Genomic DNA, 26,438 nt, shown 5'->3' with positions numbered 1-26,438 from the left:
CACGGAGAACAAGGCTAAACCACAGACCTAAATCAGATCTCACAGCTTAACCATGCCCTCCCTTTTGTTTGATTGTTTGTTGTCTAAAGGTCTATGGGTTTGCTGCATGTGTGACTTATATAACCAGTACAACAATCAGGATACAGGAAGGTCCTATAGCCTTAAAAAGCTCCTTCATGTTATTGCTGCCTTTTTATAGTTACCTCCCTTCCTTCACCTTTGACCCCGGGCAACCACAGAGCTGCTGCCTGTTGCTACACTTTTGTCTTTTGGAGAATGTCAGAGCAATGGAATCAGACAGTATGTGACTGTTAGAGACCCACCTTTTCTGCTCAGCACAATACCCAGTACAATACCTGGGTGTATCAGCAATGCATTCATTTTATTCCTGAGTAATATTGCATGATGAGGAAGTGCCACCATCCATGAATGAAGCTCATCCATTCATCCACTGGAGGATATTAGTTTCTAGGTTTGAGTTATTACAAGTAAATGCTGCGATGTACAGGAACAGGTTTCTGTGTGGATGTAAGTTTTCATTTCTTTAGAGCAAATGCCCAAGAGTGGGATTACTGTGTCATATGGTAATTGTTCAGCTTTGTGAGAAAGTGACAGCCTTTTCCAGAGTGGCTGTACCCTTCTGCATTCCTACCAGCAATGAATGAGAATTAGTTGCTTTGCATTTTCACCAACACTTGGTAGTGTCTGTTTTTTGGATTTCAGCCATTGTTAAGAGGTGTGCCCTGCTATCTTACCATGGTTTTAATCTGTATTTCCCCGACGGCTAATGATGTTGAATGTTCTTGTGTGCTTACCCACCATCTGCACACCCTATTTGGTGAAGTGTCTATTCAAATCTTTTGCCATTTTAGAAGTTGGTTTGTTTATTTTCCTACTTTTGAGTTTAGAGAATTTTTAAATATACTTTGGATACACATTATTTGTCAGACATGTGACTTGCAAATATTTTTCTCTCACTCTGCAGCAGCTTGTCTTTTCATTATTTTACATGTATTTTGCAGAGTAAAATTTTAACTTTGATGAAGTCAAATTTATCTATCTGTTCCTTTATGGATTGTCCTTCTAACTTCACATCTAAAAACTTAAAAAAAAATTTAATGCTTACTTACTTTTGAAAGAGAGAGAGAGACAGAGTGTGAATGGGAAAGAGAGAGAAGGAGATGCAGAATCCAAAGCAGGATCCAGGCTCTGAGCTGTCAGCACAGAGCCCAACATGGGGCTCCACCTCATGGACCGCGAGATCATGACCTGAGCTGAATTGGATGCTTAACCTACTGAGCCACCCAGGCACCCCTAAAAATTCTTCACCTAACTTAACCTACTGAGCCACCCATGCGCCCCTAAAAATTCTTCACCTAACTTTAGGTTACAGAGATTTCCTACATTTTCCTCTAAATGTGTTATAGTTATACACTTTACATTTAAATGTAAATGTGAATGTGATGACCACTTCTTTTTCAGAGCAACGTTGCTACCATTTGTGCAGTAAATTAACTCAGCTACAAGAACACATGCTTGTCAACACAAACTCCAGAAATGAAATACAACACTGGGGCTGGTGTATGATAATTGCAAAACAGAAGGTTAAAAATGGATTAGCTCATAAATGGTGCAGTGATAACACCTCTCCTATTCCTTGCATCAATATGCACTCAAATAGATAAAACATACATGACTGAAAATAAGCATATATAGAATGCTCACGTATCCTTCACTCAGACTCTATTGTTAGCATAGCTACTATACTGACTTTATCAGATATTTACCAAGTTGCTCATCCTTCTGTCCATCTATTACTTCATCTAACCCTCTTTGGGATGCATTTCAAAGTAAGCTGCAGACATCAGTACACTCCCCCTAGAAACTGAAGCATGCATGTCATCAGCTGAGGTTCAGATTTGTTTTCCAGAGTAAAAATGACAAAAATTGATTTTAATAGAAAACTGAAGTTTCTAGATCTAATTTAGATAATTCAATCAACATGACCCAGAGATACAAGTTACTTATTATGGTGGAATAGAAAAAGTACAGGAATTAGAGCTAACATTTGGTCTATCCCTCCTAGCTGTGTGACCTTGGGCAAGTCACCAATGTCCTGGGGTTTGGCTATCCTTGGGGGCTCACTTAGGGGCTCTAAGATTCCTGATGCTTGGGTCTGCTGATGCTCTAACCATCAGGGATTTTGTAAGCGTTTTATACTTCATTGTAAGTTTTATATGTGATTCTAATATGCAGCCAAGATGGAAAACCACTGGCTGGAACCTCAAATTCATGATCTATAAAATAGGGGTGCCTACATCTTCCTGATCAAGCTAGTGAAAGCACTAGGGATGGAAACATTTGGGGCATGAGTCCCTCTTCCTGCTACATAGTACCTGAGTATTGACTTGTTTCTTCTTGCCTTTTTTGCCCCATATAGAAATTCTCCTCATATGGTCCAATCATAAATACCCTTAAAAATTTAAGAGTAAGGAAGAGGATTAACTGTCAGTTTGAAGACATTCCAGCACCTCCTGAGTAATAATTTACCTTGTTTATATTTCTGATACTGACAAGCACCCATTTCTCTTTCAACAGGTTGGCTCTTACAGAGCACATATACTTTCTGCCTCCTGACAGGGGGTGAGACATTTTCTCTAAGTAGATTCTGTGATAAGCTAGTACATATTAATTCTGCCATACACCTATCTCCCACCCTTGTCACAGTTTCTTCAGTCTTTACAGTGAGTTATGTACTTATACTATCTCAGAGAACTACAGTTTATGAAGTAGTGGATTTGGTGACTCCCGACACTTCTAAGAGGTGTGACCAGTGGGTCCAGGATGACCATCTGTTCAACTGAACCAATTTAAGCTGCAGTGAATCTTCTGATTGAAAAAAAAATGTACCATTGTCTTATTTCGTCCCCATCTTGAAGACTAGTTCTTAGAGATACAACAAATGTTATTAAGGCTACCTTTTACTTCTGAGAGCACATTTTGAGTATTTATGGAAATGGAGATGACTGGGATGGCATGTGCCTCTCATTTGTCTGGCAGCTGCCTCTTTCAAAACTTTCCTCAAAGTCCATATCACTTTATGTTAGGTCTTCCAAATACTGAAGTCCTGCCAGCCAGAGTGATTCCAGGTGCTACAAGGACATCAAAATGGGCAGATCAGCATTTGGCCTGCTGAAGAGATAGCTTGCCAAGGGCATCCAGTTCTAGAAGCCTGATATTCGCACCTCTTGCCCAGTGCATGCTAACAACAGACAGATGGGGCTGTTACAGGGGACAATTCCAGCTGGAACAATATGGCCCAATCTGCTAGCAAAGCAAAGAGAGCTGTGTAAGTCCTTTTCATGAGTGCATCTATCTCCTCCAGGTCACTGCCTGAAGCAACAAGAAAGCTCAAGCCTCTAGCAGCCACTGTGCAAGGATCTCATCTTCCATAAAACTGGACCAGTGGCTGCATTTTTAGAAGCACACAGAGGACATAGGGTGTAGAAGATCCCAGTCCCAGTTACACTCAATACCTCAACTTGGAGGCTGACTGTAAAGCAGTGTGAGATATCCACCCTTGTTCCAGAGCCACAGTGGGATGCAAAGGGAGGCAATGATGGAAGCAGATCCCACCCAGATGAGCACAAGGTCCTGGCAGAGCTCACAGGTCACAGAGCAGGAGGTGTTCCAAGGAGGGAAGTAACCAGGAGAGGCAGGGGGCTTCAGTCGGCTTCTGGATTATCCATTTCTCGGCTCATTTCATAGGGGATCCAGAGTGACCTAGATGGCCAGAAGAGTAGAATACCATCATACCAGGAAAAGTGGAGACACTGGCAGTGTTCCATCCAGGGCCTGGCAGCCTTGCTGGGGAAGGAGAAGGGTGTGAGGGGCCCTCCTTAGAAGAAGGTAGACATGGGTCCCTGGGCTTTCAGAAGGAGCTGTAAGGGGCAAGTCCACCTCTAGAGATGGAAAATGTTTCCAGTAAGGGTTGATCTTGAATCTTCTCTGACGGTAAGAGGATTAGAAGAAGCTGTCTGGATCACTGGTCAGGGAAGGTCTCTGTCTTTGATGCTGAGTGTGGTGTAGGGGCAGCAGCAGCATCCACTGGGAGATGTTAGAAATGCAGACCCTAAAGCCATACCCTGGACAGCCTGAACCCACACCTTCAATTTCAAACCCTTCAATTTCAGAAAGTGATTTGCTCACACACTCAAACTGGACAAGGCTTAGCAAAAGTGCTAAGGTAGATGAGGAGTCACCAGGGATGGCTCCTTTCCTGGGAGCTCCTCTCCAGCATAGAGCTGCAGGGAGTCCCCTAGCTGGGACTCTCCCCAGCTTTCTTCCTGAGCTACTTTTTTGTCCAGCCTCTACTTTGGCAAACAAATAGCAGTAACAATGGTGCAACAAACAAACAGCCACTCCCCTTGTTCTCTGTTCCATTCTTCCTTCAGGATCCTCAGACCCTATGAGTTTCTGCATCTTGTTCCAAATGGAGTCTCTCCAGGTGACAGTGGCCCTCTGGAGCTTGTCTGCACTGACTTCATCCTGCGACATGATGCAGGTCCTCATGACAGGGGCTAGCCCAGCTGTCACTAGGTTCTTTGCTGCCACTTAACTCATCTGGCATGGTACCAATCTGCTTGGGAACAGCTAGGTCAGTGTGTGCTGTGGTACACTGGTTCAGGAGGTCAAAATAAATGGTGTTTTGAAAACCAAGGGCTCAGAGTCAAATTAACCCAGGAATCACTGAATTAAAGTCAGCATGTGAATTCCGGCTAAGCCAAAACTGACCTGTAGAACTTGTGGGGCTGTAACTCTGTAGGGAGTATCTGGAGTTTCCAAGGGTTTGCCAAACCCTTTCTATTTTCCCATATGAGTGTTCCATGGGACACACTTTAGGGAACCTGTGCCAGGGTTCTGACTGCCTCCACATGTACTCAGAAAAATCTCACAGTTCATGTGATAAGATGACCAAGAACAGCTGGTCTGGCTAAGATCGTGGCATATGAGAGCATATGAATGCCATATCCGACTGGCTGGGGGGTGGTCTTAAATTACAGCCACCTACAGGCATTAAAGAAAAATATTGACCCTGGAGATTGTGATTTAATTGGTTTTGGGGTGTGACCTCTGAATTACTGAGTTTAAAAGACAAAGAGGACACAGATGCCAGCTGAGGGAAGGGCTCTGGGCTGAGCACAGGCCCAGGGACAGGGTGGGTACTGTCTGGGCCCCCAATGCCTTCTGGTTGCTCCAGCTTTTCTGTTCCTTCTTCCTACTCTACAGCGCACAGAGAGAGATCTATCTGGGTAAAATGACTGCGGGATTTCTTTTTTTAATAAAATACCAATGGTGTGTCATTTATAATACTCTTCATGTCATGATTTCTCCTTATTCCTTATGTGGAGTCTGTCTTTGTTTTTGTGGTTTGTGAAAAACACAATCTGCTCTCGTGTTGCAACACAGTGCTGAACGTTGCTTGGGAGCAATTTAACATGTGCCACTAACCAGCAGTCCCCAAGACAGGAAGATACAAGGATGCTACTGCAGAGCAGCTCACCATGTACCAGGAGGCCCCCGTTCTATTTCTGTTTCTTGCACTTGACACAGGTGACTTTGTAAAGAACTTATTAAACCAAGTCAAGGTCATATAAAATTCTCACCAAGAAGACTGTCAACGAGCTTGGATGCTCACACAGTTTGGCTTCATTTCTATTAAAAAAATCTTTAGAAATTGATCCTGGAGTTCTTCTCCCTCTGACAGATTCATTTATTCATTAATAAATTAATGAGCACAAATATTAACTGCATTCCTAGACTGTGGAGCTATGGCCTAAGCACTGGAGACATATGCAGGAGTTTATGCCTCTGTTCCTCACCTTGGAGGCTGCAAACCACTCACCTACAGCCCCTGTGGGAGAAGTGGTCTTAGACCACCAGCACATAACTTACACTCAGGTCCCCAAAGGGCCATACTGAGGCCTCCTCTGTGGAACTTAGCCTGAAACTCCCTTCCTAGGCTAGGTCCTCCATCTGGCTGGCGAGCCAGTGTTTCCTGAGTGCATTTCCTTATTCACTTGTTCATGAATCCTCACATTGTTGTCTGTTTCTGGCGAACTCAACCTAAGACAACTGTGGCAAAGAAGTCAGAAAATAAATAAGTAAGCAAACAGACAATGAATTGAAATGGCAACATTGATTCTGAGAAGCCAGCCCAGTGAAGGGCAAGGAAGAGAACATTTCAGGCATCAGGGATAGCTATAAAAGCCCAAATGGAGGTTGAGAGACTGAAGGAGGCTCCTGAGGTTTGAGATAGTAGGGAGGGCATGAGTGGTGTGGAGGCTGTGGGAGAGGAGCTCTGCTCACGGTGTCCCTGAAAGCCCACAGGGCGTTCATTTTATTGAACTCTGTTTGGGTGATCTGCTACCTAGTGATTACTTAAAAGAGATAAAAGCAAAAGTCCTAGAACAGGAGGCTCAATGATTAAGGAATCTATCCAAAGACTTTACTTTTCCTCTATTTTCTAGAAGAAGCATCAGAGTAAAATTCCATATAATCTACCATATTGAAACACATCCTGATTGCATCCAGCCTAGGCCAGCACAGCATGGGCGGTTTGTTGAAAAGAGGGCTATCCTCTGGGATTTGATCTCAGTTTAGATGGACCCTCCACCAGAAAGGCTCCCCAAAACACCCTTATCTCTGCTAACTCATTCCTGAATCTATATTTCACAATCTAGACCTCAATGGATAATAACCTTATATAAGGTTATAAGGTTCCAAGCAATGTATTATGTTTCTAAATATGTTTCTCATAACTGTTAGGAATGTTCCCTGACTCCACACATTCTATTTGTTTTATGATGGAACAGACTTCCACCATACCCCTTGGTAGTTCTCACCTTCCCAAGCATGAGATGTCTAGTTATTGGTCTTCTGACATGTTGGCACCAATGCAGACTGACTGACTTACTTACACACACCTATTAAAGAGTCTCCAGGACACTGAGCTTGGTGGAGGCCTGGAGGAGAAATGTTTTCATAAACCATTGTGTACATCTACATTATACAACTCTAAAGGATCCTGTCTGTACTGGATTTCATTCAAATGAATATGAGGGGAGATAAGTGGCCCTTCGGCTAAGCTTGGGGAAACTTTATTAAAGTAAAATTGGGTTTAGAATAAACATTTTGCTGATATTTGTTCAAAACTGAGTATGGAACATATTCATCAGAGGCTTTTGGGCCTTCTCTTCACTATTATTCAGGCTATATTTACGCATGTTAGAAAGCACTTAGCTCACAGCAACATGTAAATGTATCAAAGCAGATTTCATTACAAGAAATAGTCTTACAATGACAGAAGATTCCAGTTCTCTGGCACTGATTCCCTTCATTAAGGCAGCTGTAGATACAACAGGCCCCTCCTCACCTACAATTATGACTAGTGGCTCAGAAGCCCCAGTCAAGAAATCTTTTCAGCACAAATTTGAAAAATTAAAAAGGCTTTTATTTATTTGACATATGAATTTGGTTTGATGCCTCTTCCCTTTTACCTATCAAAAAGTGTTTCAGAGGAATATGAAAAATTATCGGTCTGTATTATTATGACAGATGGATTTATGATCTTGGGAGACACTTTCCCCATCAAATGGTTATAGTTACACACTTCAGTGCCTTTTATTTATATATAAGATGAGAATATGTTAGATGAGAACATAAGAGATCGATTTTTAAGAAACATGCCTTGAATTCCACATTTAGATGAGAGTTAGCCTTGATACAGAAAATTAAAACAATAAATGGCATACTATTATGCCAATCATGTTTATGTTTCACAAAATATTTTTGAATTTTTCTTTGGAAATTGTATTTAGAATGCCCTTACTGGTAACTATTACTTATTTCATGAAAGTAAATTTAATTTCTAGATGAATAAAAGTTACTCATACATTGCCTCTTTACAGAATAAGGTGGTTGCTGCAGTTTGGGCAACACAAAATGGGCTATGACTGTAAGGACTAAAACTATTCCCTTGTGTGACTGATCCACAGGTAGATAAACAAGAAACTGGAATATCTAAATATAATTCTTTATAGACTATCCCAAGGGAGGAAAATGATAATTTGATTTTCTAATGCTATAAGCAAATATATGTCATATTATTTGAAGTAATTAATTTGATTAAAATTCTTAACCATAAGCCATCTATGGACATGTGAACACATTCTTTGTTTGAATCTAGTGATGCTGGAAAATGCACATCTAGGACTTCAGGCAGTATCTTGGCAAGACTTCTTATATGATAGTGTCAGGAGGTAGGCATATCTTGTCTTCCAGAAATAACTGGAAAAAAATATCAACACAGCCTTATACAGCCTTATACACTGACCAAAGGTCAGTATATTGAAAAGTATTTACTTACCAACAACTGATGAAATTTGAGTAAGAAAAGTGAGTATCTGTGATGTTGTTACCATGCTTCATACCAGCTTGGCCCATGCAGTATTTCTGCTAGGGTGGACCTAGCCATGGAAACCATTTGCTTTATTATTGAAAGGGGCTTAATTGATTGGGAGTAGAAAATCCATTCCTAGCTATGAATGGGAAAAGTCTGAAGCTCTCCCAACCAATGGCTATAGTCCTGGTTGGGTCAAGTGGCAGATGGGAGAATAACCCAGGAATTTAAAAGGGAGCTCCTGGAAATGAGATAACCACAGAGGGACTTGGTAAGCTCTCCTCACATCCCCGGCTGACATGGTGGCTAACACAAGAAAAGATAAAAAGAAAACAACAATAACAAAAACAAGAAACACATAGAAAACAAAAATCAAAATGGCAGACATAAAGCCAATCATATAAAAATTACATTTAATACAAACGGACTAAATATTCCAATCAAATGAAAGACTGTAAGACAACAAAAAAAAAAAAAAAAAAGAAAAGAAAAGAAAAGAAATGAGATTAACTACATGCTTTCTATAAGAGACATACTTTAAATTCCAAGATAAAAATAAATTCTAAGCAAAAAGATAGAAAAAGATGTATCATGGAAAACGTAATAATAAAAACATGGGAGTGGCATATTAATGTCACACAAAATAGACCTAAAGACAAGAAATATTATTAGACATAAAAAGGAACATTTTATGATGATAAAATGGTCAATACTTCAGCATGATATAATAGTAATCATCATCATCATCAACATCATCATTATCATCAATGTGCATGTACCTACCAATGGAGCCCCAAAATACATAAAACAAAAACTGACAAAATTAATGGGTAAACAGCAAAAACAAAAGACATGAATAGCATCATCAGTCAACTTGACCTAACAAACATTTATAGGATACTTCACATAATGACAAAATATACATTCTTTCACAAGTGTGCATAGCACATTTCCCAGAGCACATTATATGCTATGCCTCATATCAATTTTCAATAAATTTAAGAGAGAAATTATACACACTACATTTTCAACCACATTAAATTAATTGAGGAGTAAATAATTTAAAAAATTGGGACATCTCTGAATATTTGAAAAATTAAATGCTTTTATAAATAACCCACTTTAAGAAAGCACAGTGGAGTATTACTTGGCAATCAAAAAGAATGAAATCTTGCCATTTGCAACTGTGTGGATGGAACTGGAGGGGATGGATTATGCTAAGTGAAATTAGTCAGAGAAAGACAAAAATCATATGATTTCACTCATATGAGGACTTTAAGAGACAAAACAGATGAACATAAGGGAAGGGAAACAAAAATAATATAAAAACAGGGAGGGGGACAAAATAGAAGAGACTCATAAATATGGAAAACAAACTGAGGGCTATGGGAGGGGTTGTGGGAGGGGGGGATGGGCTAAATGGGTAAGGGGCACTAAGGAATCTACTCCTGAAATCATTGTTGTACTATATGCTAACTAATTGGGATGTAAATTTAAAAAAAATAAAAAATAAAACAAGTTAAAAAAAAAAGAAAGCACAATCGATATTAGAAAATATTTTGAACTCAATTAAAAATGAACACAACCTATCAAAAATTTGTAGTTAAAACAGTATTTGAGAGAAAGTATAAATTTAAACATATATATCATAAAGGGGAAAAAATCTCAAATGGAAACTAAGCTCCCATGTAAAGAAACTAAAGAAGAGCAAATTTAACCCAAAGGAAACAGACAGAAGGGTATCATAAACATCTAAATGAAAATCAGTGAAATGGAAAACCAAAAAACAAGAGAACAATCCGTGGAACCAGAAGTCAGCTACTTGAAATGATCAACAAAATTTATAAACTTTTGGCTAGACTGACCAAGCAAGAAACATAAAGCCTTGAATTACCAAAAGTATACATAAAAGAGGCGACACCACCAATCATACAGAAAGTAGAAAGATTTAAGTGGAATATTATGAACAACTCTATGCCAGCAAATTACAAAATTTGGATAAAATGGACAAATTCCTAGAATGACACAAATTACTAAAACTGCATCAAGAAGAAAGGAAAATCTGAAGATTTTCTTTAAAATAATAGATTTAAAACAATAAAGAAATCATCTTATTTCTTATTGATTTGATACTGATTTCAGATCAGTAATAAAAATTCTTCCCACAAAGAATAGCCAAGGCCCAGATGTCTTTACTGATGACTTTGAACAAATATTTAACAAACAAACCCCCCCAGTACTATGCAGATTCTTTCAGAAAACAGGAGGGAACACTTCTTTACTCATTCTATAAGGCCAGTATTACCCTGATACCAAAACCAGGAAGAAATATCACAAGAAAGGAACTACAGACCAATATCCCTCGTGGACACAAACATAAAAATTCTTAACAAATTATTAGTGAGTCAAATCTAGCAATCTTTAAAGAGGAATATATACCATGACCAAGGGGGATTAATCCCCCAAAGTAAGGACACTTTTATATCTGAAAATCCGTTCATGTAATAGATCACATTAATAGAATAAAGGACAAAAGAAAAATTTACACATGATCATCTAAATAGAGAAAATGCATTTGATGAAATGCAACACCTATTTTCTTATTTAAAAAAAAAAAACTGTTCAACAAAGTTGTGATGGAAGGGAATTTCCTACTCCTGCTTAAGAACATGAACAACATTATCTTTCATCAGGAAAGTCTGAGTGCTTTCCCAGGATTAGGAGCAAGGCAAGGATGCCTCCTGCTTGCCATGTCCCTTCAACATCATATTTGAGGTTCTAGCCAGTGGCAATGGAGAAAACAAAGAAAATCAAACCTCAAATCGCCCACCCCAAACCTCTCTAGGGGAGACTAAAAATATTTTCTATATTATCGATTATTTTCTGAATTATTTATTTCCTCTGGGTCAATTTCTCTATTGTTTTTCTGTTTCATTCACTCTTTTGAGCTTTCTTCAAGTGTTTGTTGAGTCCTCCCTCTTTGCTCATGTTTATGAATGGAGTACATCAGTGCTAAACTGCAGTTGTGAAATCCTGAATCTCCTGACAGGCTTCAAGTGTGTAATGGGAGGGCAGACTCCTGATCTTGGGGAGGCCCAGCTGCAGCTCAGGGCAGCGAGGGAGTGGTCTGTGCCTGCCCCAGCTCTGCCTCTTCATACTTTACCTGTGGATTCTGAAACCGCAGTTCACTATAACACAAACTTTTCCCCCTCCTAATGTTGGAGGAACAGCATCACCATTAGGAGGCAGGAGTCTGAAGTCAGCATGTCTCAGATCCAAGAGCTGCCGGTACATCCAACTGTGTGACTTTGGACACCACCCAAGCTTCAGTGTCATTATGCACAGGGTGAGGCAGGATTAACACTTGTGGCCCAGTGTTGCTGTGGGGTTACATGGCAGAGGGTGCATGAAGAGCCTAACATAGATGCTCCACCAGTAGGTGCCTGCCATCTCCTTCCTTCCCGCTGCAAAGAAAAGGCTCACCCACCTTGGTCACTCTTTCTAAGTGATGACGTTCCATGTGCTCTAGGATCCTGAAGGAGTTGCATTATCACAAATAAATGGGTCATAATTGGCCTTTCAGCATTTGATAAGCATCTCTAACAGCAAGGGGGCTCTTAGGAGCCCCCTGAACTTCACCTACTTCATTTCATAGCTTTTCATAGCTTTTCATAGCTTTAAACCCATTTCATTTCTCTAGCCCTGAACTTCACCTACTTCATTTCATAGCTTTAAACCCAAATTTTATATTTCATACAACTGCTTTATCACTGGTGCCTGAAGTCTCTGAGTGTCAGTGTATGAAAAGGAGAAGTGTTTTCCTGCTATTGATGTTCCTAAAAGCTGTAGTTTCACTGCAGTCTGGGCACTAGATGAAGCAGTGGTCAAACTCCAGGGAGGAGGCCCTAGAGCTGTAGAGCACCAGGCCCAGCATCATGCACCCAGAGTGCCCTGAGGGTGCCCACGGGGAGGCTTGTCTGGTTACACTGAGTGCAATGACACCGAAAGATGAGCAGCCACCTCTGCATTCCTGCAACCCCTCAGAACCCCCCTGAGATCTCCCTGTCTGATTTGGAGTCCTGACAATTCACCATGACTAGCAACTCCCTCTTGGGTAGAGCAGAGCAAATCTCAATTTCTGAGGCCCTTACATAAAGATTCTTGAAATTAGCTACAGAACCTATTCGCATAAGTATGACCTCAAAGACTAACTGAAAACTTCACATGTTCTTGTAGAAATGTGTGTCAGGTGAGCAAACCTCTCTGGATCAGGGACTCTCCATTATAAATGTCAGGGGCAAACCTCTCCAGGTAGAGTGAGAAGGGGGCAGGTAAGAGGCAGGTTTCCTTGTACACAGAAACTTCAAGGACAAGAACCCCTGATCTTTACCAGGGCAATGGCTTTCTGAAAAGTACAATTTTCAGGAAATGGTATCAATTTGCTATAGACCAAGTGAAGCTATAGAATTCCCTGAGAAGTTAAATTGTCATTTTTTTGTTGTTGTTTTATCTGAAGTAGTACTGCCTTCTGGGATGAGCTCCAAATCAATAACTATTGTATTTTCTGTTTAAGTGACAATATAACCATGACTGTTGTCACTCTGTTCAATTAGATGATCTTAAAAATATATATATGTCAAAAAGGAAACTTTTTTTCTCTATGATAGACTATAGACTGCAATAATTGGCAACCAATTTGTTGGCACTTTCCTATATTGCCACCCTAAAAAGTCCTTCCCACACTGACTTTGGGCTTAGCTGCGTGTCTTTCTTTGGCCAATAAGACAGCAACATGCCTAACACAAGCAAAGACTTGGAAAGTCTTTGCACATTGAGACTCACCCTCTCTTGCTGCTCTTGGAATCTCTATCATGACTGCTATGTGATGGAGTGACCTGCTGGATGAGAGTCATGTGGTCCAGCCACTTCTGTCATCCCAGCTAATGGCCAGCCAGCATTCTCAAGTACAGCTGGGTAGCTGAGCAGCAGCTACCCACAGACCAGTGAGGGGACACAGGTAAGACTAGCAGAGCAAGAACCATCCAGCTGAGACTCAATCCCAGTTGCTGACCCTGAGAATCATGACCTAAATAAATAGTTGTTTTAAGCCACTAAGTTTTTGGGTATTTGTAATGCAGCAAATGCTAACTGATACAGGCCCCTTTATTATTTCATGGAATAGAAAAACAATCAACCTTAGAACAGTTGCTCCATGCATGCTGACACTTTTTTTAAATCTTTATTTATTTTTGAGAGAGAGAGCGAGCGTGCAAGTGGGGGAGGAACAGAGAGATAGGGAGACACAGAATCTGAAGCAGGCTCCAGGCTCTGAGCTGTCAGCACAGAGCCAGAGGAGGGGGCTCTAACTCACGAACTGCAAGATCATGACCTGAGCTGAAGTTGGACACTTAACTGACTGAGCCACTCAGGTGCCTTTGCATGCTGACACTTCTAACCACTCACTAGTTGTTTGTTTGTTTGTTTGTTTTCATGAATAAAGAGTGCAATGGCCACACCATAAGAATGTTGCTGAGAGAATATCTTATTTGTACAGAATTCCTAATGGACCAAATCTGCCACTTTGAATGATCCTCTACAATACTCTATGGCTATGCTAGACAGCAATGAAGGAGTGACAACTGCCATAACTGTGCCTTGATACCTTCCCCTCAGAGCCTGTGGGAAGATCCATCTCTTGGTTTGGATTTGTTCCCTGGATATCAAACAGAAAGTCTTGTAAGAGACAGCCCAGCTTTTAAAGTACTTGTTGCACTGATGTCTTTGGGTGGACCCTTTCTGGCAAAGGTACAAATGCCAACATGCTCTGCCTTACCCCTACAGTCAAAGGTGACTACAAAAATATTAGTACACAGTAGACACTATAATCATGACTGAAGATTCCAGCTGCTGCATCATTAAAATAATTGTTTCTGATGGGCTGCCTCTACTGTTGTCAGGACAGGGAAACAAACTGGGCGGCAGAGCTCACCTCCCCAGAAGCCTGCACTACCTGTCAAGGTCTTAGACTAACCAGATAAAAAATCCTGTTGCCCCAGCCACCCATATCCTAATATTTAATTTAAAATATTGACTGTAAGTAGGTTGTGGTCCTTTGCAAAGTTCCAAAACCACATCTACTGGCTGAGATCACTTTGTGAAAATTATTGCAAAAAAATGGATTCAGTAATTGATTGACAAAAATGTGGATTAAGACATACTATGAAAAGAACACTTGCATTTAAATAATGGTTGTATTTATTTGCAAGCTCAATCTGAAGCCAATGCAAGTCTTAAAGGAAAAGGAGTAAGATCCCTTCAGTGTAGTTTGTTGTGAAGCCACAGAATGGAAGTGGATTAAAGACCAAGAAGATGTATTATTCACTTGTTCATCTTCACTGATACTGATGTAATGTAGTTATTCAAGGATATGGACTTTTAAGTGCATGGATACAAGGAAAGGGAGGGAGGAATGAAGCCCACACAAGTAACAGAGTAATGATAGAGACATTCAAGAATCCCAAAATTTTAAATTCTAATGGATATTATATATTGGAGCTTATTTTCCAAATATTCTTAACAAAGCTGAAAATCCTCTGCTAGCCAGCTTGGCCACTTGGAGGCTTAAGGACATCTCTGCACAGGATAGGCCTGCCCCTTCCTTTGCACCATCTCCAAACAATGGCACACTTCACTTTTTAAGTATTTCTTCAGTTCTACTGCTATCCTGATTCTCTCCATCACTGTGTCTTATGACAGTTCCCAAAAGCTCTGTGCATCCAGTTTGGCCCTAGCCCCATGTCCCTCCCCTCACCCCTCCATCTCTCCATTCTGTCCCACTGTCCCACTCTGCAGCCATAGCAGCTTCCAAAAACTTGAATCTGACCCCAGCTCTCCTGCCTGAAACTCCTCAGTGGTTTCCATGGCCACAGCATCCTTCAAGGTATCTAGCAGCATGGTCTATGGGGTGGTAGCTGAGGAGGGCTGAAGCTGTAGATGGGTGGGCCAGGGCTAGTCTCGGGTCACACCCCTCCCTAGGGCTCTCTCTTGATGTTATTACATGTCCTTCCTTCTTGTAAGCATATGGGTTTGTGACCTCACCTAAAATCCAGCCTCCCTTGGAAGGCTGGTACAGTCCTCAGTTACAGGACTTTCCTTTTGGTCCTGTGTCCCGACTTCACCATGATCCATAGGTCTTACAAGTATAATCAGTTACTATCCCCTGCTGACCTAGGTTGGATACTTCTGTGCTTTATCTGCTCATGATGTCCTCTTTGACCAGAATTCTCTTGCTAACTCCCCACGAGCCCTCTTGCTTAGAGTCTGGTTCTTTACCTCATGATGCAGTGCAGGGAGTGCTTCCTCTGTAATGACTGCTGACCCGCCACATTATGCTTGGAGTCCCATCACCCTTACTTTGGATGCTCTCAGAGAAGACTGGGTACTCTACCATCATAACTCCTGTGTTATGTGGCAACTGCACTTTTGTATACCTGCTTCCTGAACTTCGAGCAGTTCAAGTGTCATCTATATGTTTGCATTCAACAAAACCGTCAGGTCTTGGAAAAGAGTGGACAATTGACAGTGGCTTGTGAATGCAAGCCAAAGTACTTCATGCAGCTTTCTCAAAACTTTAGAATGGCCAGAGATGATATCCTCCTCCTCCCCTTAACAGGTGCCACCAGAGGGTGTGAAGGTTCGTTCTGATGGCCTCTCCCACAACTTGACTTCTCTGTACTCCCTGACAGTTGGTTTTCATGGGCTCTATACACAAGGATTGCTACATGACATTTCTCATTTCTGAATTTCCCTTCCGATTAAAACCATCTCTCTCCAACTGCTTCTGGTTCTCAGTGCACTTCCAGGCCTGATGCTTCTGGTCTGCTTGGCTGCTGTGCTGTGTTACAATATGTCCAAAATGAATGTTTCAGAGCATGTAATCCAAATGCCCTTACCTGCCCTCCAATCTCCTGAAGAAGTGACTCTTGAAACAACTCAACTCATCTTCCCTTTAGGCTAGCACTCCTACTATTTCTTCCAGCAGGCTTTAGCTATACCAAGCCTCCCTTAGAAAAAACTCTAGAATGCCAAATTAAGGAAACTACATGTGGCAGCAAAAACACTTCTCAAATTGTTCCCTACACATGCCTTTTCAGCCTAATGTGGCTCTAGGACCATAAACCTCCCTCTCACCTTGATCACTGTTGCCAATAACCCCTCTCTCCTGAGTGTGGGGTATTAGCAGGAATACCCAGTTGATTTCCAGTGCTGGCAATCTTTAAATCCACCAGTAGCTCCAGTCTTATGGCCATTACCTTGTGTTGTCTCTGCCAGCATCCCTGCTGAAGCCCCCACTGGGTGTTGGTCACCTAGACTTTCTCTACTCCAACTTCAATGTATATTTAAGGATGCTTCAGTTTCTCTGCATTTTCACACACAAGTTTCATTCCCTAACTTTTGCTAGGCGCTCATGGGTCCCCACCCAATCCCCATGCCCCATCCCCAAAGGCTTATGATAAACACATCCTCTGACCTCCAGCTCCTGGAATTCCTCCTCCTCCTCCACGTCGTAGGACAGTGTGTGGATTTTGATGTCGTCAGGCGAGAGGTCAATGAACTTCCCATCAGGGTACTCCAGGCTCTCTTTGGTGGGCGACCGGTCCTCAATGAAGGTGGTCTCACAACAGTCGGCAGCCACGCCATCCCCCCAGGAGCGCAGCACACCCTCCGAGTAGAGGATGATGTTGGGACGGAAATGGGACTCCACAGACTGCGGAAGGGTGTTGGGATCCAGCAGCTGCTGTACTGGCTCACTCCTGCTGCTGTCCAGGGTGGCTGGTGCTGCACTGCCCACCACTCGGCAGCTCTGGTACTGTGGTGCTGGGTAAACAGACACCAGGCCATCTCTGCTCTCAGCCATGAAGTTTCTGGTGTTAATTAAGCCATTCCTCTTGCCAGCATCACTGATTTTACTGTGCACCAGCACACTCTTCTGTTCAATTATGCCATCCATGGTGCTCTCCCTCCTCAACTGGGTGTAAGGCTGGCAGGCTGCACTCCAGGGTCACACTTGCCTCATGGGACCCATTTCTCCTGAAGGCAGAGGAAACAGAGATGAGACAAGAAAATCACACATGACAAAAAGCTAATTACCCGGACCGTCGCTGTTTCAGCGTGTACTAGTCAGCCAATATGCACAGAAACTGGGGAGTCAGATGATATTCTAGTCCTACCTATTCTACCAATTTTAAAAAGGCTCTATCTGAGCAGCCAGTCAGAGAAAGCCAGATATTGATTACTCACATCTCTATAAAGACTTTGCTTCCAAATAAAGGAGACTGCAGGAATTAGAACCACTGTAGCTCTAGAGAAACCTGTGATTGCTGGCAGACAGCTTGAAATCCTTGGGTAAATCCAATCACATTAGCATTGGGCCAGGCCAGAGGGAAAGTAAGGCTGTAAATCTGTAATGGGGATTGACTCTTCCCAGGTCCATGGCTATTTATTCGAGCAGAAAACACATGCTCAAGGAAGAAAGGGTTTAAAATAATGTCCCACACAGATTTAGAAGATAAATGACAGGAAAACCCACATTATTAGTACCATGTATGGACAAAATTCCCCAACTGAGGAAACACTCACATGTATATTCAAGTACATTCTAATGTATGTATGAGAAATGCCTACTGGTCTTCCAACATGGGCCCAGGAATTGAACTAGAAATTCCCCTGCCTTAATAGCCCTCAACTTAGAGAAACATCTACATATTTGGGATACAATTAAGAAGGCTTCTAAATTGTTTCTAGCTAGATCATGTTCCTTTCTAGGGTTTTGAATATTTAAAAAAAAAGGGAGAGGAAGGAGGAGGAGGAAAAGAAAGAAAGATACCAAAGATTAAGGTTTTGGGGATAATGAATATCCTTGAACAGCAAAGGAAGCCATCAACAAACAAAAAGGCAACCTATGGAATGGATGACGATATTTACAAATGATATATCTGATAAGAAGTTAATATCCAAAGAACTTATACAACTCACGCCAAAGAATAAAACAAAACAAAAGACAATCTGATTTAAAAATGGGCAGAGGACCTAAATAGACATTTTTCCAAAGAAGACATACAGATGGCCAAGAGACGTATGAAAAGATACTGGACATAACTTATCATCAGGAAGATGTAAATCAAAGCCACGATGACATATAACCTCACACCAGTCAGAATAACTAGTATAAAAAAGACTAGAAATAAAGTGTTGGTGAAGATGTGGAGAAAAAGGAACACTTGTGCACTGGAGTGGGAATGTAAACTGCTGCAGCCACTGTGGAAAACAGTATGTAGGTTCCTCAAAGAGTTAAAAATAAAAATACCATATGATCCAGTAATTCCACTACTGGGTATTTACCCCACAAAAATGAAAATGCTAATTTGAAATGGTATATACACCCCTATGTTTATTGAAGCATTAATTAGAATAGCCAAGATATGGAGACGATCCAAGTATCCATTTATAGATGAATAGATGAATAGATAAGAAGATGTGGTGAATATATGTGTATATATACATATATTATATGTATATAATGGAATATTATTCAGCCATAAAAAAGAATGAGATCTTGCCATTTATGACAACATGGATGGACCTAGAAGGTATTATGCTAAGTGAAATAAGTCAGGTAAAGACAAATACTATATTATTTTACTTATATGTGGGATCTAAAAAAACACAACAAGAGAACAGACACACTCAAAAACCCAACAGACTCCTAAATACAGAGAGTATTGCCGAGGGGAAGAAGGATGGGGAGATGGGCAAAACAAGTGAAGGGGATTAGGAGGTACAAACTTCCAGTTATAAAATAAATAAGTCACAGGGATGAAAAGTACAGCATAGAGAATATAGTCAATATTGTAGTAACATATGGTGACAGATGGTGATTACACTCATCATGGTGAGCCCTGAAAAATGTATAGATTTATTGAATCACTATGTTATATACCTGAAACTATGTGGTATGTCAACTACAGTTAAATAAAAAATTAAACAAACATTTTAAAACTTTAAATAGAATAATTTAGAAGTATTTGAGCAATTTTCCTAGAAGTAAAAAAAATAATAATAATGATTTAAGAACACTTGCACCTTTTCTCAAGATTTTATGAACGCTTAAGGTTTTTCCTAACAACAAAAAGAATAAATTTCCTCAGGCATTTCCTATTTGCAAGTTAATAGCTATTATGTATGAAAACACTTTGAGTGTTGGGACTTTGAGAGCTGTGGCTTTCTATGAGATTTCATAATTTTCTCATATTATAACTGCTTTATTTGGTGGTAGCTACAAGAATTCAAAATTTTAGACCAACCGAGAAATAGGGAGGATACCTTTGTGACTAAGTAGAAAATAACATTTTAGTAGAGTTGACAAATGACTAGTGAAACTACAGCATAAGCACAGACAGATGGTGGGTATTATATATGTGACACTGTGTCAGATTTAAGACAGGTCAAAAAACTCACTGCCACTTCTGCTGATTTAGCTCTGGCATTTACCATCTTAAGACTGAAACCATGAAACTATTTGGACAAGATCTTTTGAGTACCTGCAACATGTGAGGCACAATATATAAGCATCATCTTTGGGACTGTTCTTCTTCCAAGGCAGCATAATATGCTCATTGAGGTACTTGTGGTCCAAACCCTCAGCTTCTCTAATCTTCTTCTTCTACAGAGAAGTCACTGGGTTGATCTCAGAATTGGGCCCCTTGTATGGTTTGTGAAGGCCAGATGTACCACCAAGCTTAGGATAACCTTCTTGAAGTATAGTTCACTTCTCAAACTGAGCTCCTTCTTCTCAAATATGTATTAAGTATCTTACAAAAGACGTGTGGTTGCATGTGTTCAAACCCCATCTCTTCAATGGAGTCACTGACTCTTGCCCAGACGAAGGATCTCCCCTTTTCTGGTGTGTTCTCAGACACTGTGCTACAATTTCTGTTATGGGTGCTGTTACATCCTCTTCTGCAAACATCAAAACTGCTAATGTCAATATCTTCCTCCAGCCCTTGCCCTTATAAGAGGCAGCTCACCTTGAGCTGCACAAGCCCCAAATGTGAATCTGATATTACAGCATCTTGAGGCATGCACAGCTTAGGTCTCTGAGGTGCTGTCCACAGTTTGACACCTATAATGCTTAGCTGAGAACTGGAAACATGAGCACCACCTGGAAGTTTGTTAGAAGGTGGAATCTTCAGTACACCTTGAACTACTGAATCATAATCTGCATTTTAACACCATGCCAAGTGATTATTTTGCACATAAAACAGAGGGGTGCTGTTCTATCGTATATAGTGCAAGTTTTGGCTAGTTGCACAGTTGGCTTGACTATACAATGGATTATATACTATCTTTTAAAAAAGTATTCAAATTAATATATCAAATATTCTTAAGGGTTTTGTTTTCTTTTCTTTTCTTTTCTTTTCTTTTCTTTTCTTTTCTTTTACTTTATTTTATTTTATTTTATTTTATTTTATTTTGTGTGTATGGAGCTGTATGGAGCTAGAGCTTAGAGGTCTACTTTATTTCAACACTTGGAATTCAAAGTGTCCCTAACCTACAATGAACCAGCTTTTCATGGGAATCTTACATTTATGGCGAGTGCAAATGGCAGCTAATTTGGCTTGTCTTCCACACTCCTATGTTTGTATTGAAAACTACTGTTGATCCTTGACAACATGGGTTTGAATTGAATGGGTTCATTTATGGGCAGATTGTTTTTTCTTTTTTCTTTTTCATAGTTTCTTTTTTTTATTAACTTGTTTTATTTTTTATTTTTTCAAATTTACATCCAAATTGGTTAGCATTTAGTGCAACAATGATTTCAGGAGTAAATTCCTTAGTGCCCCTTACTCATTTAGCCCACCCCCCCTCCCAACACCCTTTCCATAACCCTCAGTTTGTTCTCCATATTTATGAGTCTCTTCTGTTTTGCTCCCCCCTGTTTTTATATTATTTTTGTTTCCCTTCCCTTACGTTCATCTGTTTTGACTCTTAAAGTCCTCATACGAGTGAAGCCATATGATATTTGTCTTTCTTACTGACTAATTTCACTTAGCATAATCCCCTCCAGTTCCATCCACACAGTTGCAAATGGCAAGATTTCATTCTTTTTGATTGCTGAGTAATACTCCATTGTATATATATACCACATCTTCTTTATCCATTCATCCATCGATGGACATTTGGGCGCTTTCCATACTTTCGCTATTGTTGATAGTGCTGCTATAAATATGGGGGTGCATGGGTCCCTTCGAAACAGCACACCTGTATCCCTTGGATAAATGCCTAGTAATGCAATTGCTGGGTCATAGGATAGTTCTATTTTTAGTTTTTTGAGGAACCTCCATACTGTTTTCCAGAGTGGCTACACCAGCTTGCATTCCCACCAACAATGCAAAAGAGATCCTCTTTCTCTGCATCCTCACCAACATCTGTTGTTGCCTGAGTTGTTAATGTAACTCATTCTGACAGGGGTAAGGTGGTATCTCATTGTGGTTTTGGTTTGTAGTTCCCTGATGACAAGTGATGTTGAACATTTTTTCATGTGTCAGTTGGCCATCTGGATGTCTTCTTTGGAGAAGAGTCTATTCATGTCTTTTGCCCATTTCTTCACTGGATTATTTGGTTTTGGGTGTTGAGTTTGATAAGTTCTTGATAGATTTTGGATACTAACCCTTTATCTGATAAGTCATTTGCAAATATCTTCTCCCATTCTGTCGGTTGCCTTTTACTTTTGCTGATTATTTCCTTCGCTGTGCAGAAGCTTTTTATTTTGATGAGGTCCCAGTAGTTCATTTTTGCAATCCCTTGCCACTGGAGACGTGTTGAGTAAGAAGTTGCTGCGGCCAAGATCAAAGAGATTTTTGCCTGCTTTCTCCTCAAGGATTTTGATGGCTTCCTGTCTTCCATTGATGTCTTTCATCCATTTTGAGTTTATTTTTGTGTATGGTGTAAGAAAGTGGTCCAGGTTCATTCTTCTGCATGTCGCTGTCCAGTTTTCCCAGCACCACTTGCTGAAGAGACTGTCTTTATTCCATTGGATATTCTTTCCTGCTTTATCAAAGATTAGTTGGCCATACGTTTGTGGGTCCATTTCTGGGTTCTCTAGTCTGTCCATTGATTTGAGTGTCTGTTCTTGTGCCAGTACCAATACTGTCTTAGTGATTAAAGCTTTGTAGTATAACTTGATGTCTGGAATTGTGATGCCTCCTGCTTTGGTTTTCTTTTTCAAGATCGTTTTGGCTATTCGAGGTCTTTTCTGATTCAATACAAATTTTAGGATTATTTGTTCTAGCTCTGTGAAGAATGCTGGAGTTATTTTGATAGGGATTGCATTCAATATGTAGATTGCCTTGGAAAGTATCTACATTTTAACAATATTTGTTCTTCCTATCCAGGAGCATGGAATCTTTCTTCCATTTTTTTTTTTTTTGTCTTCTTCAATTTCTTTCATAAGGTTTCTATAGTTTTCAGCGTACAAATTTTTCACCTCTTTGGTTAGATTTATTCCTAGGTATTTTATGCTTTTTTGTGCAACTGTAAATGGGATCAATTCCTTGAATTCTCTTTCTGTCACTTCATCGTTGGTGTATAGGAACGCAACCGATTTCTGTGCATTGATTTTATATATGGCAACTTTGCTGAATTAATGAATCAATTCTAGCAGTTTGTTTTGGTGGAATCTTTTGGGTTTCCATATAGAGTATCATGTCATCTGCGAAGAGTGAAAGTTTGACCTCCTCCTGGCTGATTTGGATGCCTTTTATTTCTTTGTGTTGTCTGATTGCAGAGGCTAAGACTTCCAATACTACGTTGAATAACAGTGGCGATAGTGGACACCCCTGTCTTATTCCTGACCTTAGGGGGAAAGCTCTCAGTTTTTCCCCATTGAGGATGATATTAACATTGGGGCATTCATATATGACTTTTATGATCTCAAGGTATGCTCCTTACATCCCTACTTTCTTGAGCGTTTTTATCAAGAAAGGATGCTGTATTTTGTCAAATGCTTTCTCTGCATCTATTGAGAGGATCATATGGTTCTTGTCCTTTCTTTTATTGATGTGAGGAATCACGTTAATTGTTTTGTGGATATTGAACCAGTCCTGCATCCCAGGTATAAATCCCACTTGGTTGTGGTGAATAATTTTTTAATGTATTGTTGGATCTGGTTGGCTAATACCTTGTTGAGGATTTTTGCATCAATGTTCATCAAGGAAATTGGTCTATAGTTTTCCTTTGTAGTGGGTCTTTGTCTGGTTTTCGAATCAAGATAATGCTGGCTACATAGAAAGAGTTTGGAAGTTTTCCTTCCATTTCTATTTTTTGGAAGAGTTTCAAGAGAATAGGTGTTAACTCTTCCTTAAATGCTTGGTAGAATTCCCCTGGAAAACCATCTGGCCCTGGACTCTTGTTTTTTGGCAGATTTTTGATTACTAGTTCAATTTCCTTACTGGTTATGGGTCTGTTCAAATTTTCTATTTCTTCCTGTTTCTGTTTTGGTAGTGTATATGTTTCTAGGAATTTTTCCATTTCTTCCAGTTTGCCTATTTTATTGGCATATAATTGTTCATAATATTCTCTTATTATTGTTTTATTTCAGCTGTGTTCGTTGTGATCTCTCCTCTTTCATTCTTGATTTTATTTATTTGGGTCCTTTCCTTTTTCTTTTTGATCAAACTGGCTAGTGGTTTATCAATTTTGTCAATTCTTTCAAAGAACCAGCTTCTGGTTTCATTAATCTGTTCCACTGTTTTTGTTGTTGTTGTTGTTGTTGTTTTGATAGCATTCATTTATGTTCTAATCTTTATTATTTCCTGTCTTCTGCTGGTTTCGGATTTTATTTGTTATTTTTCAGGCTCCTTAAGGCGTAAGATTAGGTTGTGTATCTGAGATCTTTCCTTCTTTAGGCAGGCCTGGATTGCTATATACTGTCCTCTTATGACCGCCTTTGCTGCATCCTAGAGGTTTTGGGTTGTGGTGTTATCATTTTCATTGGCTTCCATATACTTTTTAATTCCGTCTTTAACTTCTTGCTTAGTCCATTCATTCTTTAGTATGATGTTCTTCAATCTCCAAGTATTTATTACCTTTCCAAATGTTTTCTTGTGGTTGATTTTGAGTTTCATAGCGTTGTGGTCTGAAAATATGCACGGTATGATCTCGATCTTTTTGTACTTACTTAGGGCTTATTTGTGTCCCAGTATATGTTTTATTCTGGAGAATGTTCCATGTGCACTGGAGAAGAATGTATATTCTGCTGTTTTAGGATGAAATGTTCTGAATATATCTGTTAAGTCCATCTGGTCCAGTGTGTCATTCAAAGCCATTGTTTCCTTGTTGATTTTTTGATTAGATGCTCTGTCCATCATTGTTAGTGCGGTGTTGAAGTCTCCTACTATTATGGTATTACTATCAATGAGTTTCTTTATGTTTGTGATTAATTGATTTATATATTTGGGTGTTCCCACATTTGGCGCATAAATGTTTACAATTGTTAGGTCTTCTTGGTGGATATATCCCTTGATTATGATATAATGCCCTTCTGAACCTCTTGATCCAGTCTTTATTTTGAAGTCTAGATTGTCTGATATAAGTATGGCTACTCCGGCTTTCTTTTGTTGACCATTAGCATGATAGATGGTTCTCCATGCCCTTATTTTTAATCTGAAGGTGTCTTTAGGTCTAAAGTGGGTCTCTTGTAAATAGCATATAGATGGATCTTGTTTTCTTATCCATTCTGTTACCCTATGTCTTCTGATTGGAGCATTGAGTCCATTGACCTTTAGAGTGAGTACTGAAAAATATGAATTTATTGCCATTATGATCCTTCCTAATCTTTGTTGATATATATATATATATATATATATATATATATATATATATAATCTCCCATTTTTCTCCCAAGAGTCCCCCTTAAATTTTTTTGCCGGGCTGGTTTAGTGGTCACAAATTCCTTTAATTTTTGTTTTTCTGGGAAACTTTTTATATCTCCTTCTATTTTGAATGACAGCCTTGCTGGATAAAGAATTCTTGGCTGCATATTTTTCTGGTTCAGCACACTGAATATATCCTGCCACTCCTTTCTGGCCTGCCAAGTTTCTGTGGATAGGTCTGCTGCAAACCTGATCTGTCTCCCCTTGTAGGTAAGGGGCTTTATTTCCCCCGTGCTGCTTTCATGATTCTCTCCTTGTCTGAGTATTTTGTTAATTTGACTATGATATGCCTTGTTGATGGTTGTTGTTGTTGTTTTTTTTAATCTAATGGGGGTTCCCTGTGCTTCCTGGATTTTGATGTCTGTGCCTTTCCCCAGGTTAGGAAAGTTTTCCCTATGATTTGCTCACATAACCCTTCTAACCTTATTTCTCTCTCTTCCTCTTCAGGTATCCCTATTATTCTGATGTTGTTCCTTTTTAATGAGTCACTGATTTCTCTAATTCTTAAATAGTGCTCTTTTGCCTTAATCCCCCTCTTTTTTTTCTGCTTCATTATTCTCTATAAGTTTGTCCTCTATATCACTGATTCTCTGTTTTGCCTCATCCATCCTTGCCGCCACTGCATCCATCCGTGATTGCAGCTCAGTTATAGCATTTTTAATTTCATTCTATTTTTTACCTCTTTTATCTCTGTTGAAAGGGATTCTAGTCTATTCTTGACTCCAGCTAGTATTCTTATTATCATGATTCTAAATTCTGGCTCAGACATCTTGCTTGTATCTGTGTTGGTTAAATCCCTGGCTGTCGTTTCTTCGTGCTCTTTCTTTTGGGGTGAATTCCCTTGTTTTGTCATTTTGAAGGGAGAAAAGGAATTTTTGAGGTAGAAAAATTAAAGTTAATAAATTAAAATTAAAAATTTAAAAAAGCACACACACACACACACACACACAAATCTAATAAATGATGCTAGATCCTGGGTGTGTTTT

The 26,438-nt window shown here is 39.8% G+C and overlaps 1 protein-coding gene across 11 annotated transcripts in view; it reads right to left on the bottom strand.

Annotated features, from left to right (window-relative positions):
* The window catches only part of SYNDIG1 (synapse differentiation inducing 1), a 180,717-nt gene that overhangs the window by 83,214 nt on the left and 71,065 nt on the right, over window positions 1–26,438 (bottom strand). For all 11 annotated transcript variants that reach the window (XM_053890476.1, XM_053890479.1, XM_053890480.1 and 8 more), the window contains one exon: window positions 16,992–17,551. In XM_053890476.1, the coding sequence (XP_053746451.1) occupies window positions 16,992–17,471 (480 nt within the window). In that variant the 5' untranslated portion in view covers window positions 17,472–17,551. The remainder of the gene's footprint in view (window positions 1–16,991; window positions 17,552–26,438) is intronic.

Source organism: Panthera pardus, unplaced genomic scaffold, assembly GCF_024362965.1.
Source record: "Panthera pardus isolate Hobbes unplaced genomic scaffold, ASM2436296v1 HiC_scaffold_25, whole genome shotgun sequence".
Lineage (NCBI taxonomy): Eukaryota > Metazoa > Chordata > Mammalia > Carnivora > Felidae > Panthera > Panthera pardus.
This window is presented reverse-complemented; position numbering and strand designations above follow the sequence as displayed.